Source organism: Xenopus tropicalis, chromosome 10, assembly GCF_000004195.4.
Source record: "Xenopus tropicalis strain Nigerian chromosome 10, UCB_Xtro_10.0, whole genome shotgun sequence".
NCBI lineage: Eukaryota > Metazoa > Chordata > Amphibia > Anura > Pipidae > Xenopus > Xenopus tropicalis.
The window spans coordinates 51,877,846-51,897,481 of NC_030686.2; the positions used below are offsets into that span (position 1 = coordinate 51,877,846).

Sequence of the window (19,636 nt, forward strand, 5' to 3'; positions counted from 1 at the left end):
GAAGTGCAGTCAGTATCTAGATATTTCCTATATATCTATCTACACCAGAGACACGGGGGAAGGAAGTGCAGTCAGTATCTAGATATCTCCTATATATCTATCTACACCAGAGACACTGGGGAAGGAAGTGCAGTCAGTATCTAGATATTTCCTATATATCTATCTACACCAGAGACACGGGGGAAGGAAGTGCAGTCAGTATCTAGATATCTCCTATATATCTATCTACACCAGAGACACGGGGGAAGGAAGTGCAGTCAGTATCTAGATATTTCCTATATATCTATCTACACCAGAGACACGGGGGAAGGAAGTGCAGTCAGTATCTAGATATCTCCTATATATCTATCTACACCAGAGACACGGGGGAAGGAAGTGCAGTCAGTATCTAGATATCTCCTATATATCTATCTACACCAGAGACACGGGGGAAGGAAGTGCAGTCAGTATCTAGATATCTCCTATATATCTATCTACACCAGAGACACGGGGGAAGGAAGTGCAGTCAGTATCTAGATATCTCCTATATATCTATCTACACCAGAGACACGGGGGAAGGAAGTGCAGTCAGTATCTAGATATCTCCTATATATCTATCTACACCAGAGACACTGGGGAAGGAAGTGCAGTCAGTATCTAGATATCTCCTATGTATCTATCTACACCAGAGACACTGGGGAAGGAAGTGCAGTCAGTATCTAGATATCTCCTATGTATCTATCTATATCTATATTGCCCCAGAGAGGAGACATTCAGACCATCTTACCCATCAATGGCTCCCCATGCTGCTCAGTGTAGGCTGCCACCATCCTATGGGATCTGAACCGAGTGTCAGCGGGTACTGCCCCTGCCAAGCTCATCTGGGTACCACCCTAGTGCCAATCCCTCCCCTCTGCTCCCCACAACTAACTGCCAGTCATGCACCTACAACTCTAACTGCCCCCCCACTTACCTCCTCTGGAAACTCCTCGCCGACCAGCGACATAATAAGTGAGGTCTTCCCAACTCTGGCTGCAAAGTATAAAGTTAGAGATAGCGGTGTTACACCCTTACACTCGGGGGTTAGAGATAGCGGGGTTACACGCTTACACTCGGGGGTTAGAGATAGCGGGGTTGCACCCTTACACTCGGGGGTTAGAGATAGCGGGGTTGCACCCTTACACTCGGGGGTTAGAGATAGCGGAGTTGCACCCTTACACTCGGGGGTTAGAGATAGCGGGGTTACACTCGGGGGTTAGGGTTAGAGATAGCGGAGTTGCACCCTTACACTCGGGGGTTAGAGATAGCGGGGTTACACTCGGGGGTTAGGGTTAGAGATAGCGGGGTTACACTCGGGGGTTAGGGTTAGAGGGGTTACACTCGGGGGTAGAGATAGCGGGGTTGCACCCTTACACTCGGGGGTTAGAGATAGCGGGGTTGCACCCTTACACTCGGGGTTAGAGATAGCGGAGTTGCACCCTTACACTCGGGGGTTAGAGATAGCGGAGTTGCCACCCTTACACTCGGGGGTTAGAGATAGCGGGGTTACACTCGGGGGTTAGGGTTAGAGATAGCGGAGTTGCACCCTTACACTCGGGGGTTAGAGATAGCGGGGTTACACTCGGGGGTTAGGGTTAGAGATAGCGGGGTTACACTCGGGGGTTAGGGTTAGAGGGGTTACACTCGGGGGTTAGAGATAGCGGGGTTGCACCCTTACACTCGGGGGTTAGAGATAGCGGGGTTGCACCCTTACACTCGGGGGTTAGAGATAGCGGGGTTGCACCCTTACACTCGGGGGTTAGGGTTAGAGATAGCGGGGTTACACTCGGGGTTAGGGTTAGAGGGGTTACACTCGGGGGTTAGAGATAGCGGGGTTACACTCGGGGGTTAGAGATAGCGGGGTTGGCAACCCTTACACTCAGGGGTTAGAGATAGCGGGTTGCACCCTTACACTCGGGGGTTAGAGATAGCGGGGTTGCACCCTTACACTCGGGGGTTAGAGATAGCGGGTACACTCGGGGGTTAGGGTTAGCGGGGTTACACTCGGGGGTAGAGATAGCGGGGTTACACTCGGGGTTAGAGATAGCGGGGTTACACTCGGGGGTTAGGGTTAGAGATAGCGGGGTTACACTCGGGGGTTAGGGTTAGAGATAGCGGGGTTACACTCGGGGTTAGGGTTAGAGATAGCGGGGTTACACTCGGGGGTTAGGGTTAGAGATAGCGGGCGTTACACTCGGGGGTTAGGGTTAGAGATAGCGGGGGTACACTCGGGGGTTAGGGTTAGAGATAGCGGGGTTACACTCGGGGGTTAGGGTTAGAGATAGCGGGGTTACACTCGGGGGTTAGGGTTAGAGATAGCGGGGTTACACTCGGGGTTAGGGTTAGAGATAGCGGGGTTTACACTCGGGGGTAGGGGGGGGTTACCGGGGTTAGGGTTAGAGATAGCGGGTTACACTCGGGGGTTAGGGTTAGAAGACTAGCGGGGTTAACAACTCGGGGGTTTAGGGTAGAGATAAGCGGGGTTTACACTCGCGGGTTAGGGTAGAGATAGCGGGGTTACACTCGGGGTGTTAGGGTTAGAGGATAGCGGGTAACACTCGGGGTTCAGGGTTAGAAGATAGCGGGTTACACTCGGGGGTTAGGTTTAGAGATAGCGGGGTTACCACTCGGGGGTTAGGGTTAGAGATAGCGGGGTACACTCGGGGGTTAGGGTTAGAGATAGCGGGGTTACACAATCGGGGTGTTAGGGTTAGGGATAGCGGTTGGTTACCACGTCAGGGGGCTTAGGGTTAGAGATAGCGGGGTTACACTCGGGGGTTAGGGTAGAGATAGCCGGGTTACACTCGGGGGGTTTAGGGTTAGAGATAGCGGGGTTACCACTCGGGGGTTAGGGTTAGAGATAGCGGGGTTACACTCGGGGGTTAGGGTTAGAGATAGCGGGGGTTACACTCGGGGGTTAGGGTTTAGAGATAGCGGGGTTACACTCGGGGGTTAGGGTTAGAGATAGCGGGGTTACACTCGGGGTTAGGGTTAGAGATAGCGGGGTTACACTCGGGGGTTAGGGTTAGAGATAGCGGGGTTACACTCGGGGGTTAGGGTTAGAGATAGCGGGGTTACACTCGGGGGTTAGGGTTAGAGATAGCGGGGTTACACTCGGGGTTAGGGTTAGAGATAGCGGGGTTACACTCGGGGGGTTAGGCGTTAGAGATAGCGGGGTTACACTCGGGGTTAGGGTTAGAGATAGCGGGGTTACACTCGGGGGTTAGGGTTAGAGATAGCGGGGTTACACTCGGGGGTTAGGGTTAGAGATAGCGGGGTTACACTCGGGGGTTAGGGTTAGAGATAGCGGGGTTACACTCGGGGTTAGGGTTAGAGATAGCGGGGTTACACTCGGGGGTTAGAGATAGCGGGGTTACACTCGGGGGTTAGAGATAGCGGGGTTACACTCGGGGGTTAGAGATAGCGGGTTACACCGGGGGTTAGGGTTAGAGATAGCGGGGTTACACTCGGGGGGTTAGGTTAGAGATAGCGGGGTTACACTCGGGGGTTAGGGTTAGAGATAGCGGGGTTACACTCGGGGGTTAGAGATAGCGGGGTTACACTCGGGGGTTAGGGTTAGAGATAGCGGGGTTACACTCAGGGGGTTAGAGATAGCGGGGTTACACTCGGGGGTTAGGGTTAGAGATAGCGGGTTACACTCGGGGTTAGAGATAGCGGGGTTACACTCGGGGGTTAGGGTTAGAGATAGCGGGGTTACACTCGGGGGTTAGGGTTAGAGATAGCGGGGTTACACTCGGGGGTTAGGGTTAGAGATAGCGGGTTACACTCGGGGGTTAGGGTTAGAGATAGCGGGGTTACACTCGGGGGTTAGGGTAGAGATAGCGGGGTTACACTCGGGGTTAGAGATAGCGGGTTACACTCGGGGGTTAGAGATAGTGGGTTACACTCAGGGGGTTAGGGTAGAGATAGCGGGGTTACACTCGGGGGTTAGAGATAGGGGGGTTACACTCGGGGGTGAGGGTTAGCGGGGTTACACTCGGGGGTTAGGGTTAGAGGGGTTACACTCGGGGGTTAGGGTTAGAGATAGGGGGGTTACACTCGGGGGTTAGGGTTAGAGAAGGGGGTTACACTCGGGGGTTAGGGTTAGAGATAGCGGGGTTACACTCGGGGTTAGGGTTAGAGATAGCGGGGTTACACTCGGGGTTAGAGATAGCGGGTTACACTCGGGGGTTAGAGATAGCGGGGTTACACTCGGGGGTTAGAGATAGCGGGGTTACACTCGGGGTTAGAGATAGCGGGGTTACACTCGGGGTTTAGAGATAGCGGGTTTACACTCGGGGGTTGGGTTAGAGATAGCGGGGTTACACTCGGGGGTTAGAGATAGCGGGACTCGGGGTTAGGGTTAGAGATAGCGGGGTTACACTCGGGGGTTAGAGATAGTGGGTTACACTCGGGGGTTAGGGGTTAGAGATAGCGGGGTTACACTCGGGGGTTAGGGTTAGAGATAGCGGGGTTACACTCGGGGGTTAGAGATAGGGGGGTTACACTCGGGGTTAGGGTTAGCGGGGTTACACTCGGGGGTTAGGGTTAGAGATAGCGGGGTTACACTCGGGGGTTAGGGTTAGAGGGGTTACACTCGGGGGTTAGGGTTAGAGATAGGGGGGTTACACTCGGGGGTTAGGGTTAGAGATAGCGGGGTTACACTCGGGGGTTAGGGTTAGAGATAGCGGGGTTACACTCGGGGGTTAGGGTTAGAGATAGCGGGGTTACACTCGGGGGTTAGAGATAGCGGGTTACACTCGGGGGTTAGAGATAGCGGGGTTACACTCGGGGGTTAGGGTTAGAGATAGCGGGGTTACACTCGGGGGTTAGGGTTAGAGATAGCGGGGTTACACTCGGGGGTTAGGGTTAGAGATAGCGGGGTTACACTCGGGGGTTAGAGATAGCGGGGTTACACTCGGGGTTAGAGATAGCGGGGTTACACTCGGGGGTTAGAGATAGCGGGGTTACACTCGGGGGTTAGAGATAGCGGGGTTTACACTCGGGGGTTAGGGTTAGAGATAGCGGGGTTACACTCGGGGGTTAGGGTTAGAGATAGCGGGGTTACACTCGGGGGTTAGGGTTAGAGATAGCGGGGTTACACTCGGGGGTTAGGGTTAGAGATAGCGGGGTTACACTCGGGGGTTAGAGATAGCGGGGTTACACTCGGGGGTTAGGGTTAGAGATAGCGGGGTTACACTCGGGGTTAGGGTTAGAGATAGCGGGGTTACACTCGGGGGTTAGAGATAGCGGGGTTACACTCGGGGGTTAGAGATAGCGGGGTTACACTCGGGGTTAGGGTTAGAGATAGCGGGGTTACACTCGGGGGTTAGGGTTAGAGATAGCGGGGTTACACTCGGGGGTTAGGGTTAGAGATAGCGGGGTTACACTCGGGGGTTAGGGTTAGAGATAGCGGGGTTACACTCGGGGTTAGGGTTAGAGATAGCGGGGTTACACTCGGGGGTTAGGGTTAGAGATAGCGGGGTTACACTCGGGGGTTAGGGTTAGAGATAGCGGGGTTACACTCGGGGGTTAGAGATAGGGGGGTTACACTCGGGGGTTAGGGTTAGCGGGGTTACACTCGGGGGTTAGGGTTAGAGATAGCGGGGTTACACTCGGGGGTTAGGGTTAGAGGGGTTACACTCGGGGGTTAGGGTTAGAGATAGGGGGGTTACACTCGGGGTTAGGGTTAGAGATAGCGGGGTTACACTCGGGGGTTAGGGTTAGAGATAGCGGGTTACACTCGGGGTTAGAGATAGCGGGGTTACACTCGGGGGGTTAGAGATAGCGGGGTTACACTCGGGGGTTAGAGATAGCGGGGTTACACTCGGGGTTAGAGATAGCGGGGTTACACTCGGGGTTAGAGATAGCGGGGTTACACTCGGGGGTTAGGGTTAGAGATAGAGGGGTTACACTCGGGGGTTAGGGTTAGAGGGGTTACACTCGGGGGTTAGGGTTAGAGGGGTTACACTCGGGGGTTAGGGTTAGAGATAGCGGGGTTACACTCGGGGGTTAGAGATAGCGGGGTTACACTCGGGGGTTAGGGTTAGAGATAGAGGGGTTACACTCGGGGGTTAGGGTTAGAGGGGTTACACTCGGGGGTTAGGGTTAGAGATAGCGGGGTTACACTCGGGGGTTAGGGTTAGAGGGGTTACACTCGGGGGTTAGGGTTAGAGGGGTTACACTCGGGGGTTAGGGTTAGAGGGGTTACACTCGGGGGTTAGGGTTAGAGATAGCGGGGTTACACTCGAGGGTTAGAGGGGTTACACTCGGGGGTTAGGGTTAGAGTACTGGCACAATTAAAGGGGAAGTTCACCTTTAAATTAAAGTTTAATACAATGCAGACATTGATATTCGGAGACAATTTGTTACTGGTCTTCATTTTTTATGGTTTTTCAGTTATTTTGTTTTTTGTTCAGCAGCTCTCCATTTGGTACTTTAGCAGCTATCTAGTTGCTAGCGTCTTTTTTACCCTAGCAACCAGGCAGTGGTTTAAAGGAGAGATGGGAATATGAATAGTAGAGTGACTGTACAGAAAGAGAGATAATACCAAGTAATAAAAGTGGAGCCTCACAGAGCAATAGGGTTTGGCTGCCGGGGTCACTGACCCCATTGGAAGCTGCAAAGCTGCTTAGGGCTCCTTCACCTATACCTTACCGGTTTCTATAAACTTCCCCACTGGCCATTTTGTTGTGTATCTTTTGATCGAGGCCCCTCCTACTCCCCTTCCAGTCTGTCACTCACACAGCTGCACGGTTGCTAGGGGATGCGGCCCATAGATACAAGCTGCAGACTAGGGCATAGAGAATACGCGTGTATTGCTCTATTGCCCCAGAGGGGCAGGTAGGACAGTATATATATATATATATATTTCCCCACAAGAGGGATTCCGTATGCCCCAGAGCAGCAATAGCGCAAAGAGAAGCAAGTGAATTTGCCCCATGGGGGGGTAAGTATTATCACACAGGGGGTAGGACACTCACGTTCTCCCACCAGCAGGATTCTCACATCCTTCTTCATGGTGCCCGGTGTGTGGGAGGGACCCACGGCCTGCACCTCCCGCCGGAACCCCGGTGTCACCTCACAGCGCTGCCCTCAGCCTGCAGACCGCTGTCTACGGGAGCCCGCAGGGCCCAACCAACTGAGGAGGCGAAACGGCGTGACGTCACTATGCCATTGGCAGCACTGTCCTGGGCTGGCTCCGCCACGGTACGGGAGCCTGATGGAGACAAACACGTTGCAAAGGCGAACCTGCGTAATGTCCCTCTGTCATTGGCCGCATTTACTTCTCCTTCCTGTGTCCCGCCATCCCGTGTACAGCTCCCCGCTTGGGACAAATCCAGTTACGCGATTCCTTGCCATAAGTACGGGAGCTGAACTGTGACATGTGAATTCAACTGACTCGCCATGGAATGACTTAATTGGTTGTATTATGTCCACTGGGATTGTGGGAAATGCTTAAATACTGCAGTCTAAATGCATACATTCATTGGTTGCTAGGGGTTACTCATACTAGATTGGTTGCTAGGGGTAACTCATACTAGATCAGCTGCTGGGGCTCCTGTGTTCCATGCCAACTACAGGGCAGCAGGGATTGCCTAAATACCCTGCCAATTAGTGCTTTGGCAACTCAGTGTCTCATTGGTTGCCTGAGTGCCCAGTAACAACAGCAGGGGCAGTATATCAGCACTAGTGCCCCATGGAGCCAATTACTTGCCCCTGACAGATCTCTGCTATCGCTCCAAAGGCAATCACCAGGGCATCACTTTCCTATCTGATCCCCCCCCCATTGTAAGCAGCACTCCTGCCCTGCTTTATGGCTGAGATTCTAGCTATCTGTATAACAGAGCATTCTGTCACAGTGGCACAGATCCTATCCCCCCCATTGTAAGCAGCAGTCCTGCCCTGCTTTATGGCTGAGATTCTAGCTATCTGTATAACAGAGCATTCTGTCACAGTGGCACAGATCCTATCTGATCCCCCCCCCATTGTAAGCAGCAGTCCTGCCCTGCTTTATGGCTGAGATTCTAGCTATCTGTATAACAGAGCATTCTGTCACAGTGACACAGATCCTATCTGATCCCCCCATTGTAAGCAGCAGTCCTGCCCTGCTTTATGGCTGAGATTCTAGCTATCTGTATAACAGAGCATTCTGTCACAGTGGCACAGATCCTATCTGATCCCCCCCCATTGTAAGCAGCAGTCCTGCCCTGCTTTATGGCTGAGATTCTAGCTATCTGTATAACAGAGCATTCTGTCACAGTGGCACAGATCCTATCTGATCCCCCCATTGTAAGCAGCAGTCCTGCCCTGCTTTATGGCTGAGATTCTAGCTATCTGTATAACAGAGCATTCTGTCACAGTGGCACAGATCCTATCTGATCCCCCCCCATTGTAAGCAGCAGTCCTGCCCTGCTTTATGGCTGAGATTCTAGCTATCTGTATAACAGAGCATTCTGTCACAGTGGCACAGATCCTATCTGATCCCCCCCCATTGTAAGCAGCAGTCCTGCCCTGCTTTATGGCTGAGATTCTAGCTATCTGTATAACAGAGCATTCTGTCACAGTGGCACAGATCCTATCCCCCCCCCATTGTAAGCAGCAGTCCTGCCCTGCTTTATGGCTGAGATTCTAGCTATCTGTATAACAGAGCATTCTGTCACAGTGGCACAGATCCTATCTGATCCCCCCCATTGTAAGCAGCAGTCCTGCCCTGCTTTATGGCTGAGATTCTAGCTATCTGTATAACAGAGCATTCTGTCACAGTGGCACAGATCCTATCTGATCCCCCCATTGTAAGCAGCAGTCCTGCCCTGCTTTATGGCTGAGATTCTAGCTATCTGTATAACAGAGCATTCTGTCACAGTGGCACAGATCCTATCTGATCCCCCCATTGTAAGCAGCAGTCCTGCCCTGCTTTATGGCTGAGATTCTAGCTATCTGTATAACAGAGCATTCTGTCACAGTGGCACAGATCCTATCTGATCCCCCCCATTGTAAGCAGCAGTCCTGCCCTGCTTTATGGCTGAGATTCTAGCTATCTGTATAACAGAGCATTCTGTCACAGTGGCACAGATCCTATCTGATCCCCCCATTGTAAGCAGCAGTCCTGCCCTGCTTTATGGCTGAGATTCTAGCTATCTGTATAACAGAGCATTCTGTCACAGTGGCACAGATCCTATCTGATCCCCCCATTGTAAGCAGCAGTCCTGCCCTGCTTTATGGCTGAGATTCTAGCTATCTGTATAACAGAGCATTCTGTCACAGTGGCACAGATCCTATCTGATCCCCCCCCATTGTAAGCAGCAGTCCTGCCCTGCTTTATGGCTGAGATTCTAGCTATCTGTATAACAGAGCATTCTGTCACAGTGGCACAGATCCTATCCCCCCCCCATTGTAAGCAGCAGTCCTGCCCTGCTTTATGGCTGAGATTCTAGCTATCTGTATAACAGAGCATTCTGTCACAGTGGCACAGATCCTATCTGATCCCCCCCATTGTAAGCAGCAGTCCTGCCCTGCTTTATGGCTGAGATTCTAGCTATCTGTATAACAGAGCATTCTGTCACAGTGGCACAGATCCTATCTGATCCCCCCATTGTAAGCAGCAGTCCTGCCCTGCTTTATGGCTGAGATTCTAGCTATCTGTATAACAGAGCATTCTGTCACAGTGGCACAGATCCTATCTGACCCCCCCCCCCATTGTAAGCAGCAGTCCTGCCCTGCTTTATGGCTGAGATTCTAGCTATCTGTATAACAGAGCATTCTGTCACAGTGGCACAGATCCTATCTGATCCCCCCCATTGTAAGCAGCAGTCCTGCCCTGCTTTATGGCTGAGATTCTAGCTATCTGTATAACAGAGCATTCTGTCACAGTGGCACAGATCCTATCTGATCCCCCCATTGTAAGCAGCAGTCCTGCCCTGCTTTATGGCTGAGATTCTAGCTATCTGTATAACAGAGCATTCTGTCACAGTGGCACAGATCCTATCTGATCCCCCCATTGTAAGCAGCAGTCCTGCCCTGCTTTATGGCTGAGATTCTAGCTATCTGTATAACAGAGCATTCTGTCACAGTGGCACAGATCCTATCTGATCCCCCCCCCCCCCCCCCACATTGTAAGCAGCAGTCCTGCCCTGCTTTATGGCTGAGATTCTAGCTATCTGTATAACAGAGCATTCTGTCACAGTGGCACAGATCCTATCTGATCCCCCCCCATTGTAAGCAGCAGTCCTGCCCTGCTTTATGGCTGAGATTCTAGCTATCTGTATAACAGAGCATTCTGTCACAGTGGCACAGATCCTATCCCCCCCATTGTAAGCAGCAGTCCTGCCCTGCTTTATGGCTGAGATTCTAGCTATCTGTATAACAGAGCATTCTGTCACAGTGGCACAGATCCTATCTGATCCCCCCATTGTAAGCAGCAGTCCTGCCCTGCTTTATGGCTGAGATTCTAGCTATCTGTATAACAGAGCATTCTGTCACAGTGGCACAGATCCTATCTGATCCCCCCCATTGTAAGCAGCAGTCCTGCCCTGCTTTATGGCTGAGATTCTAGCTATCTGTATAACAGAGTATTCTGTCACAGTGGCACAGATCCTATCTGATCCCCCCATTGTAAGCAGCAGTCCTGCCCTGCTTTATGGCTGAGATTCTAGCTATCTGTATAACAGAGCATTCTGTCACAGTGGCACAGATCCTATCTGATCCCCCCCATTGTAAGCAGCAGTCCTGCCCTGCTTTATGGCTGAGATTCTAGCTATCTGTATAACAGAGCATTCTGTCACAGTGGCACAGATCCTATCCCCCCCCCCCCCCCATTGTAAGCAGCAGTCCTGCCCTGCTTTATGGCTGAGATTCTAGCTATCTGTATAACAGAGCATTCTGTCACAGTGGCACAGATCCTATCTGATCCCCCCCCATTGTAAGCAGCAGTCCTGCCCTGCTTTATGGCTGAGATTCTAGCTATCTGTATAACAGAGCATTCTGTCACAGTGGCACAGATCCTATCTGATCCCCCCCATTGTAAGCAGCAGTCCTGCCCTGCTTTATGGCTGAGATTCTAGCTATCTGTATAACAGAGCATTCTGTCACAGTGGCACAGATCCTATCTGATCCCCCCATTGTAAGCAGCAGTCCTGCCCTGCTTTATGGCTGAGATTCTAGCTATCTGTATAACAGAGCATTCTGTCACAGTGGCACAGATCCTATCTGATCCCCCCATTGTAAGCAGCAGTCCTGCCCTGCTTTATGGCTGAGATTCTAGCTATCTGTATAACAGAGCATTCTGTCACAGTGGCACAGATCCTATCTGATCCCCCCCATTGTAAGCAGCAGTCCCGCCCTGCTTTATGGCTGAGATTCTAGCTATCTGTATAACAGAGCATTCTGTCACAGTGGCACAGATCCTATCTGATCCCCCCATTGTAAGCAGCAGTCCTGCCCTGCTTTATGGCTGAGATTCTAGCTATCTGTATAACAGAGCATTCTGTCACAGTGGCACAGATCCTATCCCCCCCCATTGTAAGCAGCAGTCCTGCCCTGCTTTATGGCTGAGATTCTAGCTATCTGTATAACAGAGCATTCTGTCACAGTGGCACAGATCCTATCTGATCCCCCCATTGTAAGCAGCAGTCCTGCCCTGCTTTATGGCTGAGATTCTAGCTATCTGTATAACAGAGCATTCTGTCACAGTGACACAGATCCTATCTGATCCCCCCATTGTAAGCAGCAGTCCTGCCCTGCTTTATGGCTTAGGGAATGTATAAACGGCAGATATTATTGGATGGCAGAATCTCAGGAAGGTTTGTGCTAATTTATGCAGTTTATTTAACATCGTTACAATGAGATTATAATTACAGAAAGACAGAATGAGTTTTGGTTGTTACAATTAAGCAGTTCTAAGTACACAACAGACGTGTATCTGTCCGGGCACCGTCACTGGGCAGAGGGGCGCTCCCCACAGCACAGGAAGCTGCAAGTCACATGTTGCAAAGGAGGCAGGGCTTCTGGGGGGTAGGAGGGTTGTGGGGTAACAGGAGGGGTAGGCTAAGAACTGCTGCCCCCAGGGGACTAGTAGTATGGGGTCTCATGGTGGTGGCCCTGTCCTTCAGTGTTGATAATTTATAGATACCCCAGGGCTACAGGCCCCTAACTGTCAGTTAAGGAGGCCAGTTCTTCAGTCCATTTGATTCCTGACCTATGGGGGGCCCCGGGGGGGGGGGTACCTATGATCCACCAGACTTGCCCTGTTTGGATACTCTGTAGATATTCTGCCATGGCTAGGAAACGTTTGCTTGTGTGGGAGGCAGCTGCCCCCTTGTGGAAGGGCCAGGGACAAACAGCCTATGGCAACACATTACAGGCCACATTTCCACCATTTTGTCACCATCTTGCCCTACTTTCGCCAACATGTCATGTCGCTTTAATCTTTCCCTACAGCCCCATCATACATCCATGTTGCCATCTTGCCACACTCTCTGCTTTCTGTACTACTGAAGCTGGCAGCAAGTAGTGGCCAATCAGAGAAGGGCTATGAGGGCAGGGAAAGCTCTAAAAGAAGATGAGCCTGCTGTGTGCCTGGCAGATGCCCGCAGTACCACCTGGTGGGTCTCACCCATCTGGCTCCCGGCTCGTGGGGTCGGTGATAGTCAGGGAGGTGCCACGTGACAGACCAAAGAGCCAGACTGCCGGGAAGAGGCGGGAACTGAAACGGATCCTGTAGGAATGGAGCAGAACCTGGGAATCCCCTGTGCCTAGCAGATGCCCGCTGTACCACCTGGTGGGTCTCACCCATCTGGCTCCTGGCTCGTGGGGTCGGTGATAGTCAGGGAGGTGCCACGTGACAGACCAAAGAGCCAGACTGCCGGGAAGAGGCGGGAACTGAAACAGATCCTGTAGGAATGGAGCAGAACCTGGGAATCCCCTGTGCCGGAATAGAAGGAAAGGAGTTTGGCCTCGCAGTCTAGGAAGACCCCCACAAGCTGTGGCTTTGCCCCGGGGAGCCCGATGCCCTGGTCGCTGTGCCAGGCCGACAGCCCCCCCTTGGCCCATTCCACACACCAGGACAAATGGTTTCTGCCCAGGCGATGGGTCCTTTCAATCTCCGCACAAGCCACGCCAATGCCCCAGCTGGCACCCTGCCTGGCACAGACCTGCCAGTAGCAGCACCCAGAGGAGAAGCTTTGGGCGCAGAGAACTTGGCTCACTTTGAATCGGAGGGGCCCCTCAGGGTAATGCTGATTGGCTGCCGTCACCGTCACCGTCTTGTTGTTAGAGGAGAGCGACAGGCGGCTGCTCACGGTCTGGGGGTCAAACCACACTTTACGGGCCCCTGAAATGACACAATCATATTGGGCTCAGCCCCCTATACAGCTGGAACTGACCAATCACCCCCCCCGGCCTGTACCATTCTATACACATGGGGGTGCAAGTGGGTGACCCCAGCCCCACATTATGGGCATTAGATCCTTCTATAGACACTGGGCAAGTGCAGACTGGCAGCCCCCCTATATCCCCCCCCGGAGTACCCCACTATTCCTACTGACAGTAAGTGCCCTGTTGCCTTTGGGGGCAATTGTAATACCTACATATACCCCCCAGCAGAGCGGTGCTATTGTGTCCCACTGTACCCCAAGTACCAAGAGTGCCTTACATTGCAGGAGGTTCTGGGGGGCCCTCGCTGGTGACACGGGCATGGGGGGCTGCCCTGCAGCTGGTTCCTCGCTGGGTACCCCAAATTCCTCTTCCATTACTGCTAAAAGAAAATCCTGCTGTTAGGGATGAGCCAATCCTTGTGTGTTACCTGGGGGGGCTTCAGGGGCCAACCCCTCCTGGCAGTGGGGCTCCCACATATCCCCCCCCCCAGTACCCCACTATTCCTACTGACAGTAAGTGCCCTGTTGCCTTTGGGGGCAACTGTAATACCTACATATACCCCCCAGCAGAGCGGCGCTATTGTGTCCCACTGTACCCTCAGTACCAAGAGTGCCTTACATTGCAGGAGGTTCTGGGGGGCCCTCGCTGGTGACACGGGCATGGGGGGCTGCCCTGCAGCTGGTTCCTCGCTGGGTACCCCAAATTCCTCTTCCATTACTGGTAAAAGAAAATCCTGCTGTTAGGGATGGGCCAATCCTTGTGTGTTACCTGGGGGGGCTTCAGGGGCCAACCCCTCCCGGCAGTGGGGCTCCCACATATCCCCCCCCCAGTACCCCACTATTCCTACTGACAGTAAGTGCCCTGTTGCCTTTGGGGGCAACTGTAATACCTACATATACCCCCCAGCAGAGCGGCGCTATTGTGTCCCACTGTACCCTCAGTACCAAGAGTGCCTTACATTGCAGGAGGTTCTGGGGGGCCCTCGCTGGTGACACGGGCATGGGGGGCTGCCCTGCAGCTGGTTCCTCGCTGGGTACCCCAAATTCCTCTTCCATTACTGGTAAAAGAAAATCCTGCTGTTAGGGATGGGCCAATCCTTGTGTGTTACCTGGGGGGGCTTCAGGGGCCAACCCCTCCCGGCAGTGGGGCTCCCACATATCCCCCCCCCAGTACCCCACTATTCCTACTGACAGTAAGTGCCCTGTTGCCTTTGGGGGCAACTGTAATACCTACATATACCCCCCAGCAGAGCGGCGCTATTGTGTCCCACTGTACCCTCAGTACCAAGAGTGCCTTACATTGCAGGAGGTTCTGGGGGGCCCTCGCTGGTGACACGGGCATGGGGGGCTGCCCTGCAGCTGGTTCCTCACTGGGTACCCCAAATCCTGCTGTTAGGGATGGGCCAGGTGTGTTACCTGGGGGGCTTCATGGCCAACCCCTCCCGGCAGTGGGGCTCCCACATATCCCCAGCCAGTGTACTCACGTTTTGGGGGGGGGCAGGGGGCTTCTTCCAGCAGCGGGTGGGCCAACAGACTGAGCTTCATCTCAGATATCACCTGGGTGGTCTCTACGATCCTGTTACAATCAAACAGATGCTGGGGGTCCCCCAGGGGGCATGGGTGCTGGGTGCCACTCTCACACACGGTGCCCTCACTCTGGTAAAGGGCAAGTAAACACTATGAATAGCATGAAGGCATCGCTCACATCTGAAGGTACCTGAGCAGTGGGCGGAGCCAGCAGGGATATGTAAGCAGTATGGCAGCACTTACCTTTAGTAGATCCAGCCAATCGTATTGCAGCTTTTCCTCCAGATGCGCTTTTCTCTCCCGCAGTTGTGAGATCTCGGCCGTGACGGTAGCGACACTGTCCTGCATTTCCCTTTGCGCCGCGTCCTGTTCCTGCCGAATGCGCCAGAGGGCGCCCCCTTCCTGCCGCTCCAGGTAATGGCGCATTTCCAGGAAGTCCCTGCTCACGTTGCGTTGGCTATTGCGCAGCAGAATCTGGTAGAACAGAACCAATTGCCCTGTGAGTGGTGCCGAGTGGGGGGAGCAACGTCCCACTGCCAGCTCCACCTGCCAACTCCCCACTGCCAGCTCCACCTGCCAACATCCCACTGCCAGCTCCACCTGCCCACGTCCCCCTGCCAGCTCCCCACTGCCAGCTCCACCTGCCAACTCCCCACTGCCAGCTCCACCTGCCAACGTCCCCCTGCCAGCTCCCCACTGCCAGCTCCATCTGCCAACATCCCACTGCCAGCTCCATCTGCCAACATCCCACTGCCAGCTCCATCTGCCAACATCCCACTGCCAGCTCCATCTGCCAACATCCCACTGCCAGCTCCATCTGCCAACATCCCACTGCCAGCTCCACCTGCCCACGTCCCACTGCCAGCTCCATCTGCCAACATCCCACTGCCAGCTCCACCTGCCCACGTCCCACTGCCATCTCCATCTGCCAACGTCCCACTGCCAGCTCCACCTGCCAACGTCCCACTGCCAGCTCCCCACGTCCCACTGCCATCTCCATCTGCCGACGTCCCACTGCCAGCTCCACCTGCCCACGTCCCACTGCCAGCTCCACCTGCCAACATCCCACTGCCAGCTCCACCTGCCCACGTCCCACTGCCAGCTCCATCTGCCAACGTCCCACTGCCAGCTCCACCTGCCAACGTCCCACTGCCAGCTCCCCACGTCCCACTGCCAGCTCCCCACGTCCCACTGCCATCTCCACCTGCCCACGTCCCACTGCCAGCTCCCCACTGCCAGCTCCACCTGCCTACGTCCCACTGCCAGCTCCACCTGCCAACTCCCCACTGCCATCTCACAACTTCCCACTGCCAGCTCCATCTGCCACTTTCCCACTGCCATCTCACAACTTCCCACTGCCAGCTCCACCTGCCAACTCCCCACTGCCATCTCACAACTTCCCACTGCCAGCTCCACCTGCCACTTTCCCACTGCCATCTTCCTTACTTCCTTTCACTTTGGCAGTTTAGCCCCCCGGGGTACCCACTCTATACCCGCCTGTGTATGGGCAGTTTAGCTCTCCCCCGGGGTACCCGCTCTATACCTGCCTGTGTATGGGCAGTTTAGCCCCCCCGGGGTACCCGCTCTATACCCGCCTGTGTATGGGCAGTTTAGCCCCCCCGGGGTACCCGCTCTATACCCACCTGTGTATGGGCAGTTTAGCCCCCCCGGCAGTTATCAGCACTAAGTGCCCCATGGAGCCAATTACTTGCCCCTGACAGATCTCTTCTATCGCTCCAAGGCAATCACCAGGGCATCACTTTCCTATCTCGATCCCCCCCCATTGTAAGCAGCACTCCTGCCCTGCTTTATGGCTGAGATTCTAGCTATCTGTATAACAGAGCATTCTGTCACAGTGGCACAGATCCTATCCCCCATTGTAAACAGCAGTCCTGCCCTGTTTTTAATGGCTGAGATTCTACTATCTGTAAACAGAGCATTCTGTCACAGTGGCACAGATCCTATCTGATCCCCCCCCATTGTAAGCAGCAGTCCTGCCCTGCTTTATGGCTGAGATTCTAGCTATCTGTATAACAGAGCATTCTGTCACAGTGACACAGATCCTATCTGATGCCCCCCATTGTAAGCAGCAGTCCTGCCCTGCTTTATGGCTGCAGATTCTAGCTATCTGTATAACAGAGCATTCTGTCACAGAGTGGCACAGATCCTATCTGATCCCCCCCATTGTAAGCAGCAGTCCTGCCCTGCTTTATGGCTGAGATTCTAGCTATCTGTATAACAGAGCATTCTGTCACAGTGGCACAGATCCTATCTGATCCCCCCATTGTAAACAGCAGTCCTGCCTGCTTTATGGCTGAGATCTAAGCTATCTGTATAACAGAGCATTCTGTCACAGTTGGCACAGATCCATCTGAATCCCCCCCATTGTAAGCGAGCAGTCCTGCCCTGCTTTATGGCTGAGATTCTAGCTATCTGTATAACAGAGCATTCTGTCACAGTGGCACAGATCCTATCTGATCCCCCCATTGTAAGCAGGCAGTCCTGCCCTGCTTTATGGCTGAGATTCTAGCTATCTGTATAACAGAGCATTCTGTCACAGTGGCACAGATCCTATCCCCCCCCATTGTAAGCAGCAGTCCTGCCCTGCTTTATGGCTGAGATTCTAGCTATCTGTATAACAGAAGCTTCTGTCACAGTGGCACAGATCCTATCCTGATCCCCCCCATTGTAAGCAGCAGTCCTGCCCTGGCTTTATGGCTGAGATTCTAGCTATCTGTATAACAGAGCATTCTGTCACAGTGGCACAGAATCCTATCTGATCCCCCATTGTAAGCAGCAGTCCTGCCTGGCTTATGGCTGAGATTCTAGCTATCTGTATAACAGAGCATTCTGTCAACAGTGGCACAGATCCTATTCTGATCCCCCCATTGTAAGCAGCAGTCCTGCCCTGCTTTATGGCTGAGATTCTAGCTATCTGTATAACAGAGCATTCTGTCACAGTGGCACAGATCCTATCTGATCCCCCCCATTGTAAGCAGCAGTCCTGCCCTGCTTTATGGCTGAGATTCTAGCTATCTGTATAACAGAGCATTCTGTCACAGTGGCACAGATCCTATCTGATCCGCCCCATTGTAAGCAGCAGTCCTGCCCTGCTTTATGGCTGAATTCTAGCTATCTGTATAACAGAGCATTCTGTCAACAGTGGCACAGATCCTATCTGATCCCCCCATTGTAAGCAGCAGTCATGCCGCTGTTTAATGGCTGAGATTCTAGCTATCTGTATAACAGAGCATTCTGTCACAGTGGCACAGATCCTATCTGATCCCCCCATTGTAAGCAGCAGTCCTGCCCTGCTTTATGGCTGAGATTCTAGCTATCTGTATACAGAGCATTCTGTCCACAGTGGCACAGATCCTAATCCCCCCCCATTGTAAGCAGCAGTCCTGCCCTGCTTTATGGCTGAGATTCTAGCTATCTGTATAAAGAGCATTCTGTCACAGTGGCAGATCCTATCTGACCCCCCCATTGTAAGCAGCAGTCCTGCCCTGTCTTTATGGCTGAGAATTCTAGCTATCTGTATAACAGAGCATTCTGTCACAGTGGCACAGATCCTATCTGATCCCCCATTGTAAGCAGCAGTCCTGCCCTGCTTTATGGCTGAGATTCTAGCTATCTGTATAACAGAGCATTCTGTCACAGTGGCACAGATCCTATCTGACCCCCCCCCCCCATTGTAAGCAGCAGTCCTGCCCTGCTTTATGGCTGAGATTCTAGCTATCTGTATAACAGAGCATTCTGTCACAGTGGCACAGATCCTATCTGATCCCCCCATTGTAAGCAGCAGTCCTGCCCTGCTTTATGGCTGAGATTCTAGCTATCTGTATAACAGAGCATTCTGTCACAGTGGCAAGATCCTATCTGATCCCCATTGTAAGCAGCAGTCCTGCCCTGCTTTATGGCTGAGATTCTAGCTATCTGTATAACAGAGCATTCTGTCACAGTGGCACAGATCCTATCTGATCCCCCCATTGTAAGCAGCAGTCCTGCCTGCTTTATGGCTGAGATTCTAGCTATCTGTATAACAGAGCATTCTGTCACAGTGGCACAGATCCTATCTGATCCCCCCCCCCCCCCACATTGTAAGCAGCAGTCCTGCCCTGCTTTATGGCTGAGATCTAGCTATCTGTATAACAGAGCATTCTGTCACAGTGGCACAGATCCTATCTGATCCCCCCCCATTGTAAGCAGCAGTCCTGCCCTGCTTTATATGGCTGAGATTCTAGCTATCTGTATACAGAAGCAATTCTGTCACAGTGGCACAGATCCTATTCCCCCCCATTGTAAGCAGCAGTCCTGCCCTGCTTTATGGCTGAGATTCTAGCTATCTGTATAACAGAGCATCTGTCACAGTGGCACAGATCCTATCTGATCCCCCATTGTAAGCAGCAGTCCTGCCCTGCTTTATGGCTGAGATTCTAGCTATCTGTATAACAGAGCATTCTGTCACCAGTGGCAGCAGATCCTATCTGATCCCCCCATTGTAAGCAGCAGTCCTGCCCTGCTTTATGGCTGAGATTCTAGCTATCTGTATAACAGAGTATTCTGTCACAGTGGCACAGATCCTATCTGATCCCCCATTGTAAGGCAGCAGTCCTGCCCCTGCTTTATGGCTGAGATTCTAGCTATCTGTATAACAGAAGCATTCTGTCACAGTGGCACAGATCCCTATCTGAATCCCCCCCATTGTAAGCAGCAGT

General features: G+C 53.0%; 2 protein-coding genes across 5 annotated transcripts in view; both read right to left on the bottom strand.

Annotated features, from left to right (window-relative positions):
• rhot1 (ras homolog family member T1) overlaps nt 1-7,336 on the bottom strand; it is a 28,567-nt gene extending 21,231 nt beyond the window's left edge. The window contains exons 1-2 of one of the 3 annotated variants that reach the window (XM_031894355.1): nt 7,002-7,332; nt 953-1,011 (exon numbers count right to left, since the gene is read on the bottom strand). In XM_031894355.1, the coding sequence (XP_031750215.1) occupies nt 953-1,011; nt 7,002-7,038 (96 nt within the window). In that variant the 5' untranslated portion in view covers nt 7,039-7,332. Of the gene's footprint in view, nt 1-952; nt 1,012-7,001 lie in introns of all 3 variants that reach the window. The other 2 variants (XM_031894356.1, XM_031894354.1) reach the window with 2 other exon arrangements.
• A 4,480-nt stretch (nt 7,337-11,816) lies between these two features.
• The window catches only part of LOC100492521 (E3 ubiquitin/ISG15 ligase TRIM25), a 14,695-nt gene continuing 6,875 nt past the window's right edge, over nt 11,817-19,636 (bottom strand). The window contains exons 2-8 of one of the 2 annotated variants that reach the window (XM_031894521.1): nt 15,162-15,392; nt 14,876-15,047; nt 14,351-14,449; nt 14,011-14,109; nt 13,670-13,768; nt 12,947-13,348; nt 11,817-12,770 (exon numbers count right to left, since the gene is read on the bottom strand). In XM_031894521.1, coding sequence (XP_031750381.1) covers nt 12,628-12,770; nt 12,947-13,348; nt 13,670-13,768; nt 14,011-14,109; nt 14,351-14,449; nt 14,876-15,047; nt 15,162-15,392 — 1,245 coding nt within the window. In that variant the 3' untranslated portion in view covers nt 11,817-12,627. Of the gene's footprint in view, nt 12,771-12,946; nt 13,349-13,669; nt 13,772-14,010; nt 14,110-14,350; nt 14,450-14,875; nt 15,048-15,161; nt 15,393-19,636 lie in introns of both variants that reach the window. The other variant, XM_031894520.1, reaches the window with a different exon arrangement.